At 43.0% G+C, this 18,993-nt stretch overlaps 1 protein-coding gene across 1 annotated transcript; it reads right to left on the bottom strand.

The window, feature by feature from the left end:
- Positions 1 to 1,211: 1,211 nt before the first annotated feature.
- LOC135377926 (dnaJ homolog subfamily A member 2-like) lies at positions 1,212 to 18,367 on the bottom strand. Its single transcript, XM_064610695.1, has 10 exons — positions 18,211 to 18,367; positions 17,730 to 17,789; positions 14,264 to 14,366; positions 12,227 to 12,356; positions 11,904 to 11,984; positions 10,567 to 10,700; positions 10,302 to 10,448; positions 4,287 to 4,481; positions 2,227 to 2,354; positions 1,212 to 2,119 (listed from the first exon to the last, which is right to left on the bottom strand). The coding sequence occupies exons 1-10, from the start codon at positions 18,277 to 18,279 to the stop codon at positions 1,934 to 1,936; spliced, it is 1,233 nt and encodes a 410-aa protein (XP_064466765.1). The 5' UTR covers positions 18,280 to 18,367; the 3' UTR covers positions 1,212 to 1,933.
- Between the last annotated feature and the right edge of the window lie 626 nt (positions 18,368 to 18,993).

Genomic DNA, 18,993 nt, shown 5'->3' with positions numbered 1-18,993 from the left:
TACACCCTAACGGATGATGCATATCTGGGGTAAAAACGAGTTTACACAACACAAGACCCTGCCAATACATGTTCAGTGGTACGAGTGAAAAGGAAAGAACGCCGTCCTACAGACTTTGTTTCAAGCATTCCTTCCCCGAAAAATTTCATTTGCAATCCAAAACCAAACCAACCTTGTCGTGCACGACACGACGTTAGCTGCTGACTCATGTGAACCACGCAAGCCACAGTGGAGAACAGCCCTCAAGTAGCATTAAAACTCCTATGAAATCAGGAGTCTTCCCATCCTCAAGGCTACACAGAATGTTGCAGAATCTCTCTTTTTGTTCTTTTGATCCTCACGATATATTCGAAGGTAAAAATAGAAAATGGAGAGAGCCTTTTCAGAAAACTAGACTCGGCTTCTCCAGAGCAGAACAGTTACTGTGGATGAATAACGGGAGAAGAGCAACACACCATTCCATGTAGTATTCACACAAGCGACATTCCCCCCATACTACTCCAGCGGAAGATGCAAAAAAACGTCATTGATTTTCGCGGCCGTGTAAGTACAACTGCTCAACGTTATACCTTCTTGTGCACTGCCAACTGTGGGAAATATCCTGAGACGAACCAAAAGATATACTCTGTAGCAGACAAGAGACGCATTTCAATGCGAAGTCGATATTCCTGCACAGTGTAAATGCTGAATATAAGATGCGGGTTTTGCCCTACGAGTGGGTTAATAGGAAACGAAATGCTTTTTTTTTCCTATTTGTGGTAGCATGGTTGTGCAGGTGGATGTAGTCCTATACGACATACTGGGGATAGTTGTGAAAAAAATCCTGATCCCTGGATTCCAAACCCTGCTAATACACTCATCTTTAACACATTCCATGGAACACAGCACGTTTTGCCATTTTGCTTTGTTCGGGACCAGGGTCGTAGAGAGTTGGGGGGGGGGGGGGGGTAGGTGGCTTTAACCCCCTCAAAAAGTAGCCTACCAGTCTGGAACACTACTATTTTTTCATGGTTGGCTCAAGTGAATTCGCCGAAGTGCTCAACGGATCTGATTGACACTGGCTGGGGGTAAGCAGTCATGAAGTCCATGCAAGACTGTGTGCCAATTTGTATTGCTGCAGTTCTGCTGCACTCAATTGTAAGCTATCTACAATTCATCACAACTAGGATTCACACCAAACTAGGTTCATAAAACAAACAGATTTAGTTACCTGCAGGTAAGGAGCAATGCCCAATGCAGTTTTATTAGTTAGTACAGATTTCCAAATACAAAGATGCACACACTGTACGAATCCAATTGACTGAAAGATCTGCTGCCATTTTGGTGCCACCCCCCAAATAATTGCAGAGAAAAACAATCTGAGAGCAGTACCTTTGGTCTATATGTAAATGTAGCACATTTGTGATACCTTCACATTTGTTCACAGGTAACAAGAAATGGGAGAACGCAAAAGAGGAACAGGAAAGTACCTGGTGGTTTTAATAGCTAGCATGTATAGCCAATACCAATTTGCAGGCTAGTTGGCTGCACAGCATACAAAGCATGCATGCAACAATCAAATTTTACATTTTTATTAGATGGGGAGGGCAAGGCAACCTGTTTTACAGACAACACAGTGAACACACAAAATTAAAAGTCATTGTTGACACGGAACTTCCTCAATTCTTTTACCCACTTCAAGTATGCCATCTCTGTTCCCTTAAGTAAAGTGTGCCCTGTGTAAGAGCTGGTGATAGCTGCATCACAATGTTATATAATGTAGAAGTAATTGTATAACACAGCCAATGTATTGTAACCGACAGCTCTTGCTTACATGACATTCTAAAACCAATTAGTAGAACCAAATGTCACAGGACTCTGCAACTTCCCAACCTGCAAGTATGTGTATATAAGCATTTCAGGGTTACAGCTCATCTACTTGAACCAGAGGGTGTTACTGGTGCGAACACTGCACACCAGGGCCACGCTGGTGGTCGTCATCATCTTCGTACGCTTCTGACCGGGCCTGATGATTTTCTTGCATGTTAGGGTCATAGTCATGGAGGTCCACCTCTTCAACATTTTCACCAGTTGGAATTTTGACAGCATCTGGTCTGTCACCAATGAGGGATTCAATTTCCTAAAAGTCAAAGCAGCACTGTTTAGCACAACAGAGGCAGAGCTACAAATGGACATTTCTTCAATTATTTCAAATGCTTCGAAAGATGATTGATTACAAAGACGCACCTTAAGAACAGTCTCATCAGCAAAGTGGTTCTCTGGGAAAGTAACGTCAAACTTGATATAGAGGTTGCCTTTCTCAAAGGGGTCCCTGTAGATGGGCATGCCTTCCCCTCTTATGCCCTTCAAGGTACCTGTTAAAGAGAACAGTTTATCATTCCAATAGGACAGTTCACACAGTTTGTTATGGTTATAGTTACCACTCTATATCATTACTTTCACAGGAAAACTGAAATAGCACGTACAATAAAAGTGGAAGAACACTACGTACTGCTTTGTACGATGGCTTTCTCAAATTTGCTCTCGTCTTAAAAATCGGGGTAAGATTTTGTGTCAAATAGCATATCTCTGTGCATAAGAGGTGAACAGATGAGAGGTCGCATGAATAGCCAAATACGGGGGTTGTTGTGGTGACTGTTCAAACATTTCGCTTTAATGGCTTCACCGACAGTGAAAACATAGGAGAAGTAGAAATTAGGTATGACAGCAGCATGTGGCTTTAAAGCTCGCGGGTCTCAACTGCCAGCCGGCGCGTCAAGTCGGGTCACCCAATAGTGAGGCGCACGCCTTTTTTTACTTTCTTTTTGCAGTTGCATTTTGCGACGCCCATCCCACATCTTAACCGGTCCCGCTCGCTAGCAGACGATTTTTGGCATGTCAATAAAAAGTGCTGACAGACTTGATGTCACCACACGCCAGGAGTAGCATGGGCGAGATCGCCGCTGCTGCGTGCATTCTTGTAAACAAATTTTTTGCTCAGGAAATTCGAGCTTCCCAAAGGAAATATTTTGCAGGACAGTTCCTGAAGGTAGTATGTTCAGATCACACGGTAAAAAAAAATACATGTTCCACGCGCCTTCCATGCTCCTTTAACAGGGTCACAGAGTAGTTCATATCACAGGGTCGAGGATTAATACAAAGTTTAGGGAAGTCTAATCTCTGTACAAGTGTTAACTGGCATTGGTGAAACTGCGACACAGTTAATTTCAAACTTGTTCCCCCCCCCCCTTATTTGTAGCACAACCAATGAGGCTTCCACAAACAAACTTGAGGAGTGCATAGAGAAATCTAGTAGAATCCAAACATTGTATTTACTGGTATAAATTGCACACCCTTAGATTGACATGAAAAAATATAGAGAAAAGAAAAAATCGTGCAATCTGCGCGCAGGTATCTCGCCCAGTGCCTCTCAGCGACTGCATCGGTTGGGTTCTGCTTACCACGTGGTTTTCGTCACGTCCTCCGCGAGTACCTGCTTCCCAATTTGTGCTGTTACTGCCGTACTTTTGTTCAGTTTGCGCCCTGCATTCGGACGATGGTTCACGGATGCTATGGACAATACTGTCACTGTCAAGTTTTGCGAATATTGCATGCTTTTGATTGTCAGTGTACCCAGCTGAGACTACCAGCAGTGTCTCGCCGTATTTCACTGGTCGGGTGAGCGGCAGTGGGCCCAGTATTTTGCCTCCTGACCGTCGCCAGTTCCCCAGTAGGCGTGGTAGGCCACTATCGCTTTCACATTTGCACGATGCAGTGAAACTTTTCCCCACTTTTTGGGTGATAAAAAGTGCGCAAACTGTGCGGGCAAATATGGTAGTGCACTTGTACATTATAAGTAGATTTCTCGTTTTTGATGATTATACTTTTTGAGACGTTCCAAAATGTGGTAAAAATGGGCACAAAACTAAACTACAGTAATAGAAATTTAAGTTGGCTTATAACATCATTATGTAACAGGATAAATTCTCTTTTTCACCTATCTTCATCCTAACTCTTAATACTTTAGAAAGGATAGTTGCCAAAAAACGAGAAGCCCTAATTATAAAATGCACAAAAATAGTAGTCCTGTCATTACCTCATTTGGTAATTATCTAAAAGCTTATGCATGTCGGTAAGAACTAAGAGTGAACAACCATTTCCAAAACTGACTCTTCAGTGACTGTTTTGACCATTACTCAATGCAATTGAATTTTGGCCCCTCACACATCGCAAGAAAACATTTATGTATGTACATGTATTGTTACATGTTGTCATGTGTGCATTTGTAATAGCAGTGCAATACTCACGAGGCTCAATGACAGATCCAGGGGGATGCCTGATGACAATGTCACGACCATCAAGGTGCTTCAGGATCAGCTCAAAGCCACAGAGTGCTTCCGTCAACGTTAGTGTGTGGGTCATGTACAGGTCATTCCCTTCGCGGTGGAACAGATCATGGGACTTTGTTTGAAGGATGATAACGACATCCCCTGGCTCAGTTCCTGGCTGCAGGCAACAAACAAGCGTGCAACATTTAAATGCTATTCATAGAAGGCTGCCAAATGTTACTGCAGAATATTTCTGAACTAGTTAACAGACAGTAATGCAGCACTAGCTCAACTCCTCAACTTTCTGCAATGGTAGCAATCCAATGCAAACATGGCATTGTGAAGTTTGCAAAAAACCACACGATCTTCAGTATTCTGCATCATCGTTATTCAACACTCATTCAACTGTCTTTTTTAAAAATCTTGTCATAATCAGTACAAAATCATCAGTGATTAATCTTCAGAGAGATTACATCAAATAGCCTCAAACACATAATAAATAGATGCGATAAATATCTCCTGAACACTACCCTATCATCTTTACTACACAGGGCATTTTTTTATCCCTTACAGAATTTTTATGATAAAGCTATGAGAGCTACCTAGATGTGGTTTTCACAGGTTGGTTATGCGGCCAGCTGGACATCCTGTGGGAAATATAATAATTATTATAATAATTCGGGGCTTTACATCATGAGACAATGGTGATCATGACCGATGCCACAGTGGTTCGGTCTGTGGATCAATTTTGCCCACCTGAGGGTTCTTTAATGTGCGGCAAAATTTCTACACACAGCACACCATATTTAACGCCCTTCGCGGAAGACGGCATGTCTAAGCAACTTGTACCCTTCCACCAAGTTACCACCGCCCTCGGCTGGGTTTGAACCCGCAATCTTCGGATCAACAAGCGGACGCGCTACCGACTGAGCCAACGAGGCCGGCCTTGTGGGAAAGAGCATGCAACTACTGGACGACTATAATAACCTCAAATTATTTTCTTATTAATCAGATGTTTTCGGAGAAATACAAGATATCAGAATTGGAGTCAGCCATTATATAATTACCGTAATCCCCTTTTTTAAATATCCTGAAACAAGCAGGTACTTTGACATATAAAGCAACAAATTTCGCTATGCAAATGAGCCGAAACTGAAACCACGCACTTCTCGAGCACAAAGAGGGAAAAGGTGTTCACGTCTGAGCACCACATATTTTGTAGCGATCGCGCTGGATGAGATAAACGCGGATCTGTTGGCCATATAGACCGCTTTCCGGCCCAGATAAGCTGAAGCGATGTAGTTTCTGCGCTCAAGAAGTGCTTAGTTCTGGTGTTGCCTCATTTGCATACCAAAGTTTGGAGTACAGAGTACTTGCTACTTTCAGGTTTTTTTTTCTTCTTACAAACAAACAAACGGCAGATTCAAATAATGATTACCTCCAATTCTGCTGTCTTGCATTTAGTAATTAAAAGGCAATGAATTTTGGGTAATTAGACCAGCAGTTACATGCTCTTTCCCACAACATGTCCGCCTGGCCGCATAACCTGCCCACAAAAATGGCACAATCGCTACTCAGTTTTTTTCCAAAAAATCTGTAAAGGATTAAAAAAACTATTTTCAGCTGCAGCATCCCTCAGTGTACTCTATTTATTCAATAGACGAATTCAGGAACTCCCATGATGCTTATCGGGCGCGGTGCACTATAGGAGAGTACAGCCCCAAGGAGAAACCGAAACCCAGATGGTTCTGTGTTTCTCCCTCCCCTCGGCTGCTGCACATGTGTCCGTACATTTGAACCGGAGACGCCGGAGGCAGACCAGGGGAGGGAGAAAAGTGGAACCATCTGGGTTTCGGATTCTCCTTGGGGCTCCCATAGTGCACAGCGCCAAATAAGCATCATGGGATTTCCTAAATTTGTCTATTAGATGCTAGGACTAGGGTAAGCTTAAATGGGCACTAAAATGTTCACACAAGCTCATTTCAAATTATGTTACACGCTATGTTAATTTTGCACTTGTTCAAAACTTTGATTCCATTACAAAGCTACGATCACAATTATGCCGGACACTTTCTTGCCACACCACTATGCAGCAAACGTCACTTCAGCTCGTGCATCGGGTATACATCGGTTGAGTTCATGCTGCGCTTGCCATGACGTGGAGCAGTTCCAGCGAAAAATATAGTGGGACTTGCGAAGAGGACTGGTGTCGTCCGAAGGACGTGAAGATAATTGTTGGCACTAGAACATTTTCGATCACTATTGTGGGCTACAATTGAGTAAATCGGTATTGAAAAATACAGCAATGCACATCATGCCGCAAGTGTACACAACACTATGGCCGAACCCGTTCCAAATCCACACACACACAGGATAGGCATACGCGCTTCTCCTGCTTTCTGTCTGATTGGATGCCGCCAATCTTTGCTTCCTGGGGATCCCATTGGTTGCCGCAAAAGACGCTCTGGTTTAATTGTGTTTTTCTTCTAAATGGTAGCACTATATGAACTAATTTTGCTTGCATGATACTAGATGAAACACTGACTTTCATTTGAGAACGAGTTGTTTTTGCATTTTAGTGCCACTTTAATGCGTCAAACTCATGATGCTACAGTTCACTTCAAGTCATAAATATTAAAAGGGCTCCAAAGGGGTTGGTGTATGTGGGTTTCACAGGCTACTGGGAGCAGGTAATATTCTATACTCAATGCTCATTAGTTCGATTACACTCGTACTGCAATGCAAGAAGTACGATTACTCGCTATTTTGCGATGCGCGCAGACTGTGAGGTGTGTGATTTCACACACCTCACAATATTCTGCACGTCAAAATGACGAAATATCTAATCTACCAATGAAGATGATGTAGATTTGTAACAAGAACTGTTCCACTTCAAATCGTATTTTTGTAAGGAGGAGTATTGTAGAAGATACGATACAAGAGATGGACTTCATAATCACACAACAGCACTATTATAATGGTCCCAACACTGCTCTAGCTCCTTGTGCGCACACATCCGCAATTGGCCTGTACTGCTCCACTCACAGTGCGTACAGAATGTGTGTCTCGGCAAGGTGTATCTCTACGCGCCACAGCCAAGTAGGAGCTCCCCTCGTATGGTGTTGATTGGACAAAGAAATGCGGGAAGGGGACATCCCCGCAATACTATATTTCCTTCGAGTATTTGATGTGCTGGGGGTGATGTACCCTCGACGTTTTTCGCTGATTCGAAGAAAGGAAAGAGTAAAATCCTTGAATTATCAGATGCATTTTAAACTTAAAGGACAACAGAAATGAAATTTGGCGATTGAAAGAAAAGGACTAAACAAGGTGTAAACTTTACGTAGAATTATGGTGCCACCAGTATTTTGTGAGTACGGTATTATACGGGTGGGCATAATTTTGACGATTACATGCCCGCTGGGCAGTCCGCCCGACACGATCTCCCGCGGGGCGCGTGAGGTCAGATATTACTTGAGCTCCAGTAGGCGGATGCCTGGTGAACGGTGTTAAACACGGCAAATTTTGAACGACGCATCAAAATAGGAGTTCTCGTGGGAGCCTGAAGGCGACGTCTCCGATCAGTAGTTTATCCTGAACCGCAAGCTCGGGGGGTGTTGCGAAAAAATTAGGGGTTACATTGCAACAGTAATACACAGGAAAAAAAGGGGGTGTTGCCAAACATCGTGTGTGTGGGGGGGGGGGGGGGGGGGGGGACGACCTGGATAAACCACAGTCTCCAATGATTTAGGGGTTCGTACCTATTTTTTGTTATCAGTAGCAGGAATCACACTGATCAGACACCTAAATGCCAAGTGAAGGTGAAAATTTCTGTCTTCCGTTTCCACGAGAATACGGAAGGCTAATGAGCACATGTGTGAGCAACAAAATGTGCCGCGCACTACTTGCCGTCTCCAAGTGGGCTTAGACGGATTCATGGACAGGATAAGTTTCCAGTCTTTCGGAAATGACAGACAGACTATGTAGTAGAGTGTGTTGGATTTGGTGAAACATACTCTGCGTGAAAGCAAGAGGAGACAACCAACAATGTGAGCAACAAGTCTCTCACCCTTGGAGAGAATGATGTCACTTTTGTTGCAAAGGATTTCGGGGCCGGTCTCGGTAAGGTTGTCATTGTAATAAACATCACTTGAAGTTTGACGCTGTGCATGTGCTGTCCGTCCTTGCATCGTTTGCCCAAAAAATACATTGACCTCCCGTTGCCGAAAGGAAGTCGGACAAATGCTGTGGCACAGTCAGGAGACTTTTCACCAGCATGCACAAATGTTTTGTTGCGGAACTTCAACAGGAGGAAATGTGCGTCATTTCCGTGGTCTGCTACAGTGGCGCGGCGGCGCACACCAGGGGCTCATAGCGCTCCGCAGCTCATTTTATATCGAGATTAGGCTGGCATTTCACCCAATATACGTAAATCTCAGTCGAATTCTGCGTTTTTTGGTACAGTCAAACTCCTTTACAACGAACGCCTTTATAACGAAAAGACCGTTATAACGAACGTCTTTTGCGGTCTGGTCAGGCGCCCATAGGATTCAATGTATACTTCGGACATTTATAACAAATTAATTTATAACGAATGTACCGAAATAACTAAGTGATTCTGAAGTCGGTAGGGTGAAATTCGCAACCTTTACAACGAAGTTTTGCAAGCAAATGTCGAATTGAGAGTGTTTCTCATTCCAACTCGGCGCACTCGGCACCGCAGATGACGGTTCCGCGGGTGTCATGAAAGGCGGGGAGAGAAAACAGGTGTTCATCCTCCTGGCATTTGTCGAACTGGATGACTTGCTCACGTGGGTGAGGCGCAGTCGGGATTTGTGGACCTCGACTGTGTGACCTGCTTCTTATGGGCAGGCTTGCAAGGAGCATACGAGGTCCGACACGCGAAAGAACGGTAATGCTGCGCCCTCTCATAGGCGAGAGCAGAGGCTTGGGAAGTGCCTGCCCTCTGCGTCCTCCTATTGGCCGGCATCCAGGAGGCTGAGCCTCCCTCGCTCTTGGTCAGCAAACTCAAGGATAGTCGCGGAACAAATTTGTATCAAATGAATTAAACCAAAATAAAAATTGAGGCAAGAAAATAGACAGTGACTGTTCATTTTCCATTACTGTCAGTGAAAGAGGCCGATCGTAGCGCTTTTGTGTCTTCGTTTTTGGCGTACGCTGCTGAAATTCGCGAAATGATTCAAAAGGCCCAACACATGCTTTTTACCCGCGAGTCGCACGTTCGTAACGCGAGCTTCTCCTAAAGCACACAGGCGTTAGGTGAAGCCGACTTTACAAAATGGTGTCGCGTAATGTTCCCAGAAGCTGTCCTGGTATGTTCCCTCTATGTGTTCAGGTCACTGTTTTCGTCAAACAGCTTCACGGTTTATTGTTGCGAGGGGGATAAAAATGTCAAAGCAGAGATAAGGTTCCATGTCTATTGTAGGTTAAATATCTGAGGTGCGTTTTGATCAGAGCAACGAAATTCTACCAATAAAAAGATTGCTATCATTTTGAGGCATTTTTCCTTTGAAACAACCGTTTTACGAAGTTACCTTTACAACGAAGATTTTCTGCGGTCTCCTGAAGTTCGTTATAAAGGAGTTTGACTGTACACACCACAATATGAGGTAAACAGCTTTGTAGTATATTTTCGCTTCTGTTGTCCTTTAATTACACAGTCATCATTTGTAACTGCATCTGTGGTACATTTTCTATAGCCACATGTTCAAAAGAGAGACAGGAGCTTTAAGTCGAGCAGCCCCCTCCGAAAAAATATGCTGCATGAAACATGCTAATTTGAACCACCAACATTTATCTGTAGTAAAATGGCTTCTGGTACACGGTGTCTGAGGCAGCTGACAACCTGCCACAGCAAAAGAAAATTTAAGCACGGATATTATAATGAACAAACAGCTTGGAGAATGTGCACAAAATTTGTGTAATTTTTTTGTTTCCCCCACTTTTAAACATGCAACAGTGGAAGTATAAGACTTGCCTGTTGATCACCCTCTCCCTTGAACACTATGCGTTCACTGTCCCGCATGCCTTTGTCGACGTGTACTTCAAGGACCTTCGTCTCTTTTACAACCTTGCGCCCCTTACAGGTCTTGCATGCATCTTTCTCATTTATTATCTCTCCTGTAACACAAAAAAAGTGAAATTCGATCACAAGAAAGGGAGACCACAAAATGAGAACACGGCCTTGACTCCACCTTGGCTATTTTACATTCGTTTTCACGCATTCACACACTCATACCTTCTCCTCGGCATTCAGAGCAGGCAGATTGCATTTGTTGCATCATGTTGGGACCCAGCTGCTTAAAAGTGATCTTGATACCCCTGCCTCGGCAACTTGAACATTTGAAGTTTGCTCCTGCCCTGCCTCCCATCCTGAAAAATGTTCAGCTGTTATTGTATTACATCAAGGAAACTGTACTACAGACAAAATAGGGTTGAAGCACAGAAGGATCCATTACTCATTCAGGACTTCATCAATCGTGTTACTCAATGTCAGCACCGACTAGCACAGCAGTACAAACTAAGCAATGGGAACAAAGCTTAGAAGCAGGGGCATATGTATGTGTGCGTGCACACACACACACATGCGCACACAGGGTGTTTCACCTAACATGTCACAAAAATGTATTTAAAAATTTACTTGTCTGAAAATTATGGGATCAACAGTGTTTATCTTCGGCAAACTTTTGCCATGACATACGAGTACTTGGATCAATTTTTGGTCTCAAGAAATTTCGTTTTCTGAATTGAACACCAAAATTTGGCAAGCCAATGTCAAGTTTTTTTGCCAGGAACAGAAAGCACATGCTGCATAGGCACTGACTGCGGGAGAGGATTGGGGGCCTGAGCCCCCAAACTATATCATGGGGGCCCGTCCCCCTTCAAGAAGTCTACATAGCTGATACTCAAGGGATATCCTAGGAATCACATGCTTCATGTAAGGGAACATGCAAATCCCGCAAAATTTTTTTCCCCGTAACAGGGAATTCCGGACACTCATCCCGATCTCTGTGCATCAAAGGGAGGTGAGTACCAGGCAACCTGAAGTGCTTGCATTTGGGGGGCGTTGTGCCCCAGCCCCCTCTGGCAGATCAAAAACACTCCACCTATGGCATGTTGGATTTACCCCATTCCATGACAAAATACATTCCCTTCTAAATGGTTCATAGCTGGAATAAGCTTGAGAAAACTGGCGTTTGAAGATGCACAAATTGTTGTCCCGCCTTATCAGCAGTAGCATGGAAAAGGGAGATGAAGGGGTGGGTCAGTTTTCTTCCACTGCTTCTTGCATTAATTTGACAAAGAACTGAGCGTGGTCGACAATATACGAATCTCGAAACAACAGTTTTCGCTGTTTTTCTTTTCAGCTAGTACCATTGTAGTAGGAATTTGCTTTCCATCTCCGTTAAAAAAAGAAAAATGGCAAATGGCAAATTTTGGAGTTATTATGGCAAAGGATATCACAAGCATAGAAACAAAAACATATTCAATAAAAAGTAAATACGTTTTTAAATCTATACTTCATTATCAGATGACATTTGTGACAAAGTAACTACAAAGCAGAAGCATACATACCCATCACAGCCTTTACAGATGACAGTATGATCCACCTGAAGTTTGATAGTCTTTCCATTGTAGATGTCTTCTAATGTAACTCTGAATGTACATTGGAACAGTACGAAACAAAACCAGGTTAACAAGAAAAATGTGAAAGCGTTCAGTTGTGCAACCATGAAAACTTGATAATGCAACAGGAATCCCACACAACCGCAGCAATTCAGCTGTGCTTCTGGGACACAGCTGGATCACTGACAAGGCTGCTAGAATACTGAATAATGACACCATAGGCACCTGCAAAAGCTGAACACAAGTAAACGTGCCATGTCTAATTTACTCACCGTAGAGGATGCACAGTGTCTTCACCCCTATGTCTCCGTCTCCGAGAGGAACCATCCATTCCTCCAAACATGCCACCAAAAGGGCTGCCACCAAAAATGTGCGAGAAGATGTCATCAGCTGGAAAACCAGCTGAAAAGAAAGCCCATGTTGTAAATATATACTCAGTAATAAAATGGACATTATATAACGGTGCAATTTTTCAAAGATTCTGAGTGTGTTCATATTACTACCCACAACTAGCAGAACAAACCATTGAGAAACATGAAAACTCACAAAGAGCTCCATCATGGACCCTCGTCATCAAAACGTTATTTAGGTGAAACGACACTACGGAATTAATTTCACAACAGGTGGGACAGTAACTACAATAATACGTCTCCACCTAGGAACACCCTTTATACCTACTTCATTGGTTTAGGTGGGTGCATAACACCTCTGAGCCACAACGTAGTGCACCCGCTTGCTTCAAACTCTTGCTTGTATACTGATCATGTTGCAAAAACACCCGTAGGAGACTACGCACATCGAGCACGTTTGCATGTGTCCAAAGCAAAAAAATATTCGCGCTAACAAAACATATGTATTGCTTTCCCCGTCTGCATAGCGTCCGCCACCTTCTGTATGCCCCACTCTCAATGTGCGGACTACACCATTGCGCCTGCAGCTCTCGAGTTGCCCGAATATAGACAAGATTCCACTATACTTGCATGCTCCCAGCAAAAGTCAAGTCAGCATGCATTCTTAGTGCAAATGTTGGTCTTCTTATCCACGATTGCAGAAAACAAAAAAGCATCCCACTTTAGTTCCTTTTTCTCTCTCATAGGTTTAGGGAAATCAGTGTGGGCATCATGTGGCTGTGCAACATGTTGACTCAAGAGAACACACACTGGATAAGATGGCAGCAAATGATGAGAAGTAGCTGAATTCAAAATAAGATAGCAGCGAAATGAAAGAAAAAAAATGCATGAAACATTGAAATGTGCGCAATCAGGACTGCTACAGATAATAGCAAGAGTGAAGCATTACTGAACAAATAATTGTGGCTTCCAGTGCTTCAGCAAGCATGTACAAGTATGCATGGTGAAGCAAATGAAGTGGAAAAACCTCAATATTGTCCAAAGCCCACTTTTAGAAAATCCACACACAGTTGCAATATGTTATTGCAATTCAGGAAAGAGAATATATGGAAACGTGTGTGACAAAATGATTCAGTGGGAAATATACTCTGAAAGCTCAGTACATTCGAAATAATAAAGCCCAGATCTTTGCTGCAAAACTTATAAAATGTGTAATCATTGCTGTTGCTTCTGTGAGACCACACTTGTGTTGTTAAGCTTCTTGTAAGAAAGAGATCTTTCTCTCCTTTTTATACTTCCTTTCGTGGCACAGCAGAGCACCAGAAAACGAACACGGTGCACATGACGACGCAGTGCACAAATGTTCACCTTCCTGTTACGAGAATACACCTTGAAACCACACCTTACGTGGCCTTTCAACACATAGGACAGACAGCTATAGCACACAGCTATACCACGCAAGAAATCGTTGCAGTATAGCTTCCATTGTTGAGATGCAAGTTTAAAATCCTAGCAACGGCATGATACTTGGCCTCTTGGTCAAACACATTAAAACCCCTCAATTCAGCACTTAAGAAAAAACAAAAAGAAAAGCACACACCACATAGTCATATTAAAATGGAAAACAATGTTCAGCCAGTGGGATGCAAATGCATGTAACATCCATACAGAGCATTGTTAGAGAGCAGAAAGCAATAACTGATAAGCAAGGTGATGTGTATTAAACCAAGGTGACAAATATGTCACATGCCACAGTACAACAAAAGTGTACTGAGAATGTTGCAGTAGTGCCGCATTTGCCGCTCAAAACCTTGCACACAATGTTAGATACCCATGGTACACAACTCATTATGACATCACAGTGAGAAATAGCAATACTGATATACAAGCACAACTTCCATCAAAGTACTGGATACAGTTCATGAACACCAAAGCAATACAAATGTAAAGAAAACCTACCGTCATGACCACCCTCTTTGAGTCCATTTACACCGTAGGTGTTGTAGATCTCTCGCTTTCGTGGATCTGTCAAAACTTCATATGCATAAGAAATTTCCTTGAACTGTGGAATGAAATAACAAAGGAACAGCTGTGAACGCACAGAAATGATTTTTGACTGATTGTATAGCAACAGCATACTAAATGCAAGCATAAGAAATGCCCACTGTTTGGCAGCTGAATACTGCCCACATACAAGTCAGCTTCATCACAAATGCATCTTCCCTACAGAGTTAAGTGCCATACAAATGCACATTGTTAGTGCCACAAAAAGGTATTTTACCTATCAGGCTGTTCTTGACAGACGGTGCTAAGTTTTACTCGGCAATTCAATCACAATAAAAGCCCTGGAGCTGCTGCATTATACCACAAGAAAGATTCAGCAGAACTCTCTCTCATAGATTGAGGTTAAAATATGCTACCAAAGTATGCACACACAGTGAACCAGATGCTATACCAACACACAGGTAGCGAAATGCTGATGAAGCATATCAAACATGTGGTTGTTTTCTGCAACATGTCACTCTGCCTCAGATTTTGAGAGTACAGGGTAGGGCATATATTAGAACCCAACCAATAACATCATGCAATTCACACATCGAGGAGGGTAAGTTTACGAAATGTGCAGCAAAATGGCACACCTAGGTAGTGTGATGTCTATGCTTTTTGTGGTGCTTGAAGGGAAGAAATATTGCAGGAGGGACCTTGCTATGAAGCAGCACAGTAATCTGTGAGATTCTGATCATTAAAAGATTCCACAAACCATCTGTTACTTAGCTGGAAGCAAAACATAAAATATCTTAATTTGCGCGAGACGATTTCCAATAATAGGCAGCCAGTTTCATTTGTGTGTGATATAAGTTCTTTTCATTAAAGCTTGGGTCACCTCACATGGGACACCCTATACCGGATGTTTCATGAAAATCCCCCAGCTGAATAATTCAGAAACAGTTGACACAACGGAAAAATATTATTTTTAGTAAATATGGTTGAAACATGGCCAAAAGCTAACCGCCGAGAGGCTCATTTGCATATACAGCACTCGTTAATTAAATAAAAATCCCATCTGCTAAGTTTTACTTCGGATGCTTTCACCACCTACACTGTAGCGATCTGAACCTTCAACGACTCATGGAATACTCATGGATTTCAAATACTCATGGAACGATGCAACAGCACCAGAGGATACGTGTTTCGCCGTGTTTGCGGCTCGTCAGCTCTGGGTAGCTGCGCATCGTTCGGAATTGGCAAACCAGGGGTCGCTCAGCGAGCGATATACACCTGGGAGGGTGACTGAGCACTCCTCAATGCCACAGTACAAGCCAGTGAATTATAATGAGAGGAAAAAAGCCATTAAAGAAACAAGTAAATGACACTAGACGTGTTTGAAATTCAAAATTACAGATTAAGATGGCTTCTATGGCTGCACGCAGAGAAACAGGTACTCATGGAACGATGCGACAGCACCAGAGGACACGTGTTTCGCCGTGTTTGCGGCTCGTCAGCGCTGGGTAGCTGCGCATCGTTCGGAATTGGCAAACCAGGGGTCGCTCAGCCAATTCCGAACGATGCGCAGCTACCCAGAGCTGACGAGCCGCAAACACGGCGAAACATGTGTCCTCTGGTGCTGTCGCATCGTTCCATGAGTATCTGTTTCTCTGCGTGCAGCCATAGAAGCCATCTTAATCTGTAATTTTTAATTTCAAATACGTCGAGTCATTTACTTGTTTCTTTAATCGAAACCAATTAACCAATAATTAGTGATATTTTTTTCCCCCCCAAGTGATTATTCGTTTTGGTTTACATATTTCTTGCAACGAGTAATAAACGATGGACAAATAATAAACTCTACAGGAAGATCCTGTACCTAAGGGGTGACAGTAGAAACAACCCCCCGAATAGTCTCTCGTAACCAAGAAAAATTTACCTAGCACCACAATGTTGTGCAAGGTAGTAAGACTTCTACCCCTGTCACACGGCAAACTGAATGGCATTCCCAGCGAATGACAATCGCACCGAATGTCATTCGTTTGTCTTACATCGAGCTACACAAAGAAACAAAATGTCATTCGCAAATGATGTCAGTGTCGATAATTAAGACACCAGGGCCGAACATCTGAAGCATTATACAGATACATTAGTTATATTTTTATTTCTTTTGCTCGAAACTAGCGAAACATTATATTATTTAACAAAATCGTTGCCTTTTCAAAGACGCTTAATTGGCTAAGCACCACAAGCAAAGACAACTAAGAAGCCTATCTGCACCGTACTTGGCAACGTGGCGTCTGGGAACAAGGGTAGTTCTCCGAAAAACAGTGTTTAGCCTTCCTTCCTTGGTGTCAAAAGTTATCAAATTCGTGATAAAATATTGAAGTACAACTTTTCATTCGTCTTTCATTTCTTCGAACGGCTTATCGTTGTTTTTGATACCTCTCTACTGCGAGGGTACGCTGTCGGTGCGAGAGAGAAAAGCGAATGAGTTCCCCAAACTCATTCACTGGGCGAATATCATTCGCATGTATTGCCATTTGATTTCACCGTGTGACATGAAACGAATGTCATTGAGTGCGAACATCATTCGCTGGGAATGACATTCAAATTTGCCGTGTGACAGGGGTATAAGTTCTTAATTATCAGCAAACCTTTTTTGAAATATGGTGGTCTAGAACATATACTCATGTGTAGAACTTGCAGTTGTTCAACTTGTACAAGACTGCAACCTCCACTGTAGCATGACAAAACTAAAGCTTATGACACACACATCTAATGCAACGTTAAAATGGCATAGAACACAGGTTAGCTGGCGGATCCACTCCACAATGAAGGTGCCTTCATTCCGGTGCCTCCATCGTGTTGTGTTTTCTCGGTCTTCTGCCCACCGCTCAGGCACCTTCATTATGGAGCGAATGTAACATGCATGTACGTTTCTGAAGAAAACTTCTATATGCTGCTCCTAAACAAAAATATTAGTATTTTCCATTCTCAGAACTGAATTCACTTGCATATGCAATACTTGCTTTCCGATAATCTGATGATTAATGCACAGCATACGCACCGCCATAGTTGGATACAGCAAGAGGTGATTGTCATGTTGGTAAATGGGCACTGCACTGGCAATATGATAACTAAATGGGTGTACAGAGATGAGCAAGATACCGAAATTCCCTTTTGAAAATCTTTAAAGAACAATTTCACTTTTTCTCATTGTACACGCATGCACGTAAATGCAAAATGTATCTCTTTACAACAAAAACGCGAGCATTTGTCTGTCTATAGGTCGATAACTTGCATACTCGCATACAAGCGCAGGCTGTGAGATGCCTTAGACTGTATTCATCGCTACTTGTTTGAGTGCGTAAAAATTATTGCAAACTCTATCAGTGCAACTATTTGCAGTATCACGCATGTAATTCCTTAACAATACCTTTTCTCCCTCCTGAGGATTCTTGTCTGGGTGGTACTCTTTAGCCAGTTTTCTGTAGGCCTAGGATGAATCGAAAATATCATGACGTCGCATAAAAACTTTAAATCAATTAAGAATGTATTGGCTGTGTGCGAGAGCAACACAGTATATCTATCAGGGAACAAATACATTCTGCACTCATGCAGTAAATGCAAAAATCGCGCTATAAACTACCGGTATACTCACTAATCCGAGTGAGATACGTAATCAAGCTACGCAGTACACACAGATTTGAAGAGATGACATTCGCCAGCGCGTAGATTATATTCTAATATGTAATTCTTTCCGGAACTTTCAATAACTGAATAACGACAATGAGGCGAATGGTAGGCTTATTCGCAGAGTAGGGCTAGCATCGAGAATTTCCCAGCAACAAATCTGACTCCGTCGCAAATTGCTGGCTATAGTACAATTGCGCGACGGTACATACACTCTGACGTACCTTTTTAATTTCATGTTCACTGGCATTTCTAGAAACTCCCAATATGTCGTATAACTTTCCATCAGACATTTTACAAAGAATGAAACAGCAGTGGCGATTGACGTCACTCGCAGGAGCGCTTCCTAACTGATTGGCTCAGATTTCGGCTTACACCGGCTACTGCGGCTACAGAAGTGACATAAGTCGTGGAGTGGTAGAGTTTTTGATGCAGGGCAGATTCCCAAGTGGGGTCATAGGTGCAAAATAAAACAAAGTAAAATATAGCATTAGTATTTGGTGCTTAGTTGAGGTAGCATCCTCTGCAGTTTTCAGTTGTTGTTCTGTTCTTGAGCTTTTCTTTACCAGATAGCGCTGCGTCCGCCTCAGCCATTCTGTAGATTATGGCGTTGTTGTTTTGTTTTCGGTTTCTGGTTTCCAATGTAACCCATCGATGAGTTGTACGACTTATGTGTTGGTAATGCGTCACATTCAATCAGGATGTGGTTCAGGGTCTCTAATGCTTTGCCGCAAATTGGCAGGCGGCATGGGCGACGGAGAGCGGGGCAAGGGGGCCTGGCCCCCCTGGAGCTCCAAGGTACGTCACTTGTGCAAATAGTGCACTCTTTAGTAGGTCGTCATAGTTATTCCAAGATGTCACAATATGAACTTATGGCCAGGGCCGGTGAGAGGGGGGCAGCCGGGGGTGAAATCCCGGGGCCCGGGCCTCTTCAGGGCTCTGGCCGACCCAAGTTCCGACCAGCTAGCACCAGGAGACGTGAGGATGGGGCCCGGGCAGGACTCATC

The sequence above is a fragment of the Ornithodoros turicata genome, chromosome 1 (assembly GCF_037126465.1).
Source record: "Ornithodoros turicata isolate Travis chromosome 1, ASM3712646v1, whole genome shotgun sequence".
NCBI classification, from domain to species: Eukaryota; Metazoa; Arthropoda; class Arachnida; order Ixodida; family Argasidae; genus Ornithodoros; species Ornithodoros turicata.
Note: the sequence above shows the minus strand (reverse complement) of the source record. Positions and strands in the feature narration are given on the sequence as shown.

Excerpts from the sequence above, each read along its gene's own strand:
- LOC135377926 (XM_064610695.1), bottom strand. The coding sequence starts at position 18,279 with ATGTCTGATGGAAAGTTATACGACATATTGGGAGTTTCTAGAAATGCC. Across the intron at positions 17,790-18,210 it reads GTGAACATGAAATTAAAAAG|GCCTACAGAAAACTGGCTAA; the intron begins GTACGTCAGAGT and ends GATTCATCCTAG. Across the intron at positions 11,985-12,226 it reads GACACTGTGCATCCTCTACG|AGTTACATTAGAAGACATCT; the intron begins GTGAGTAAATTA and ends ATGTACATTCAG.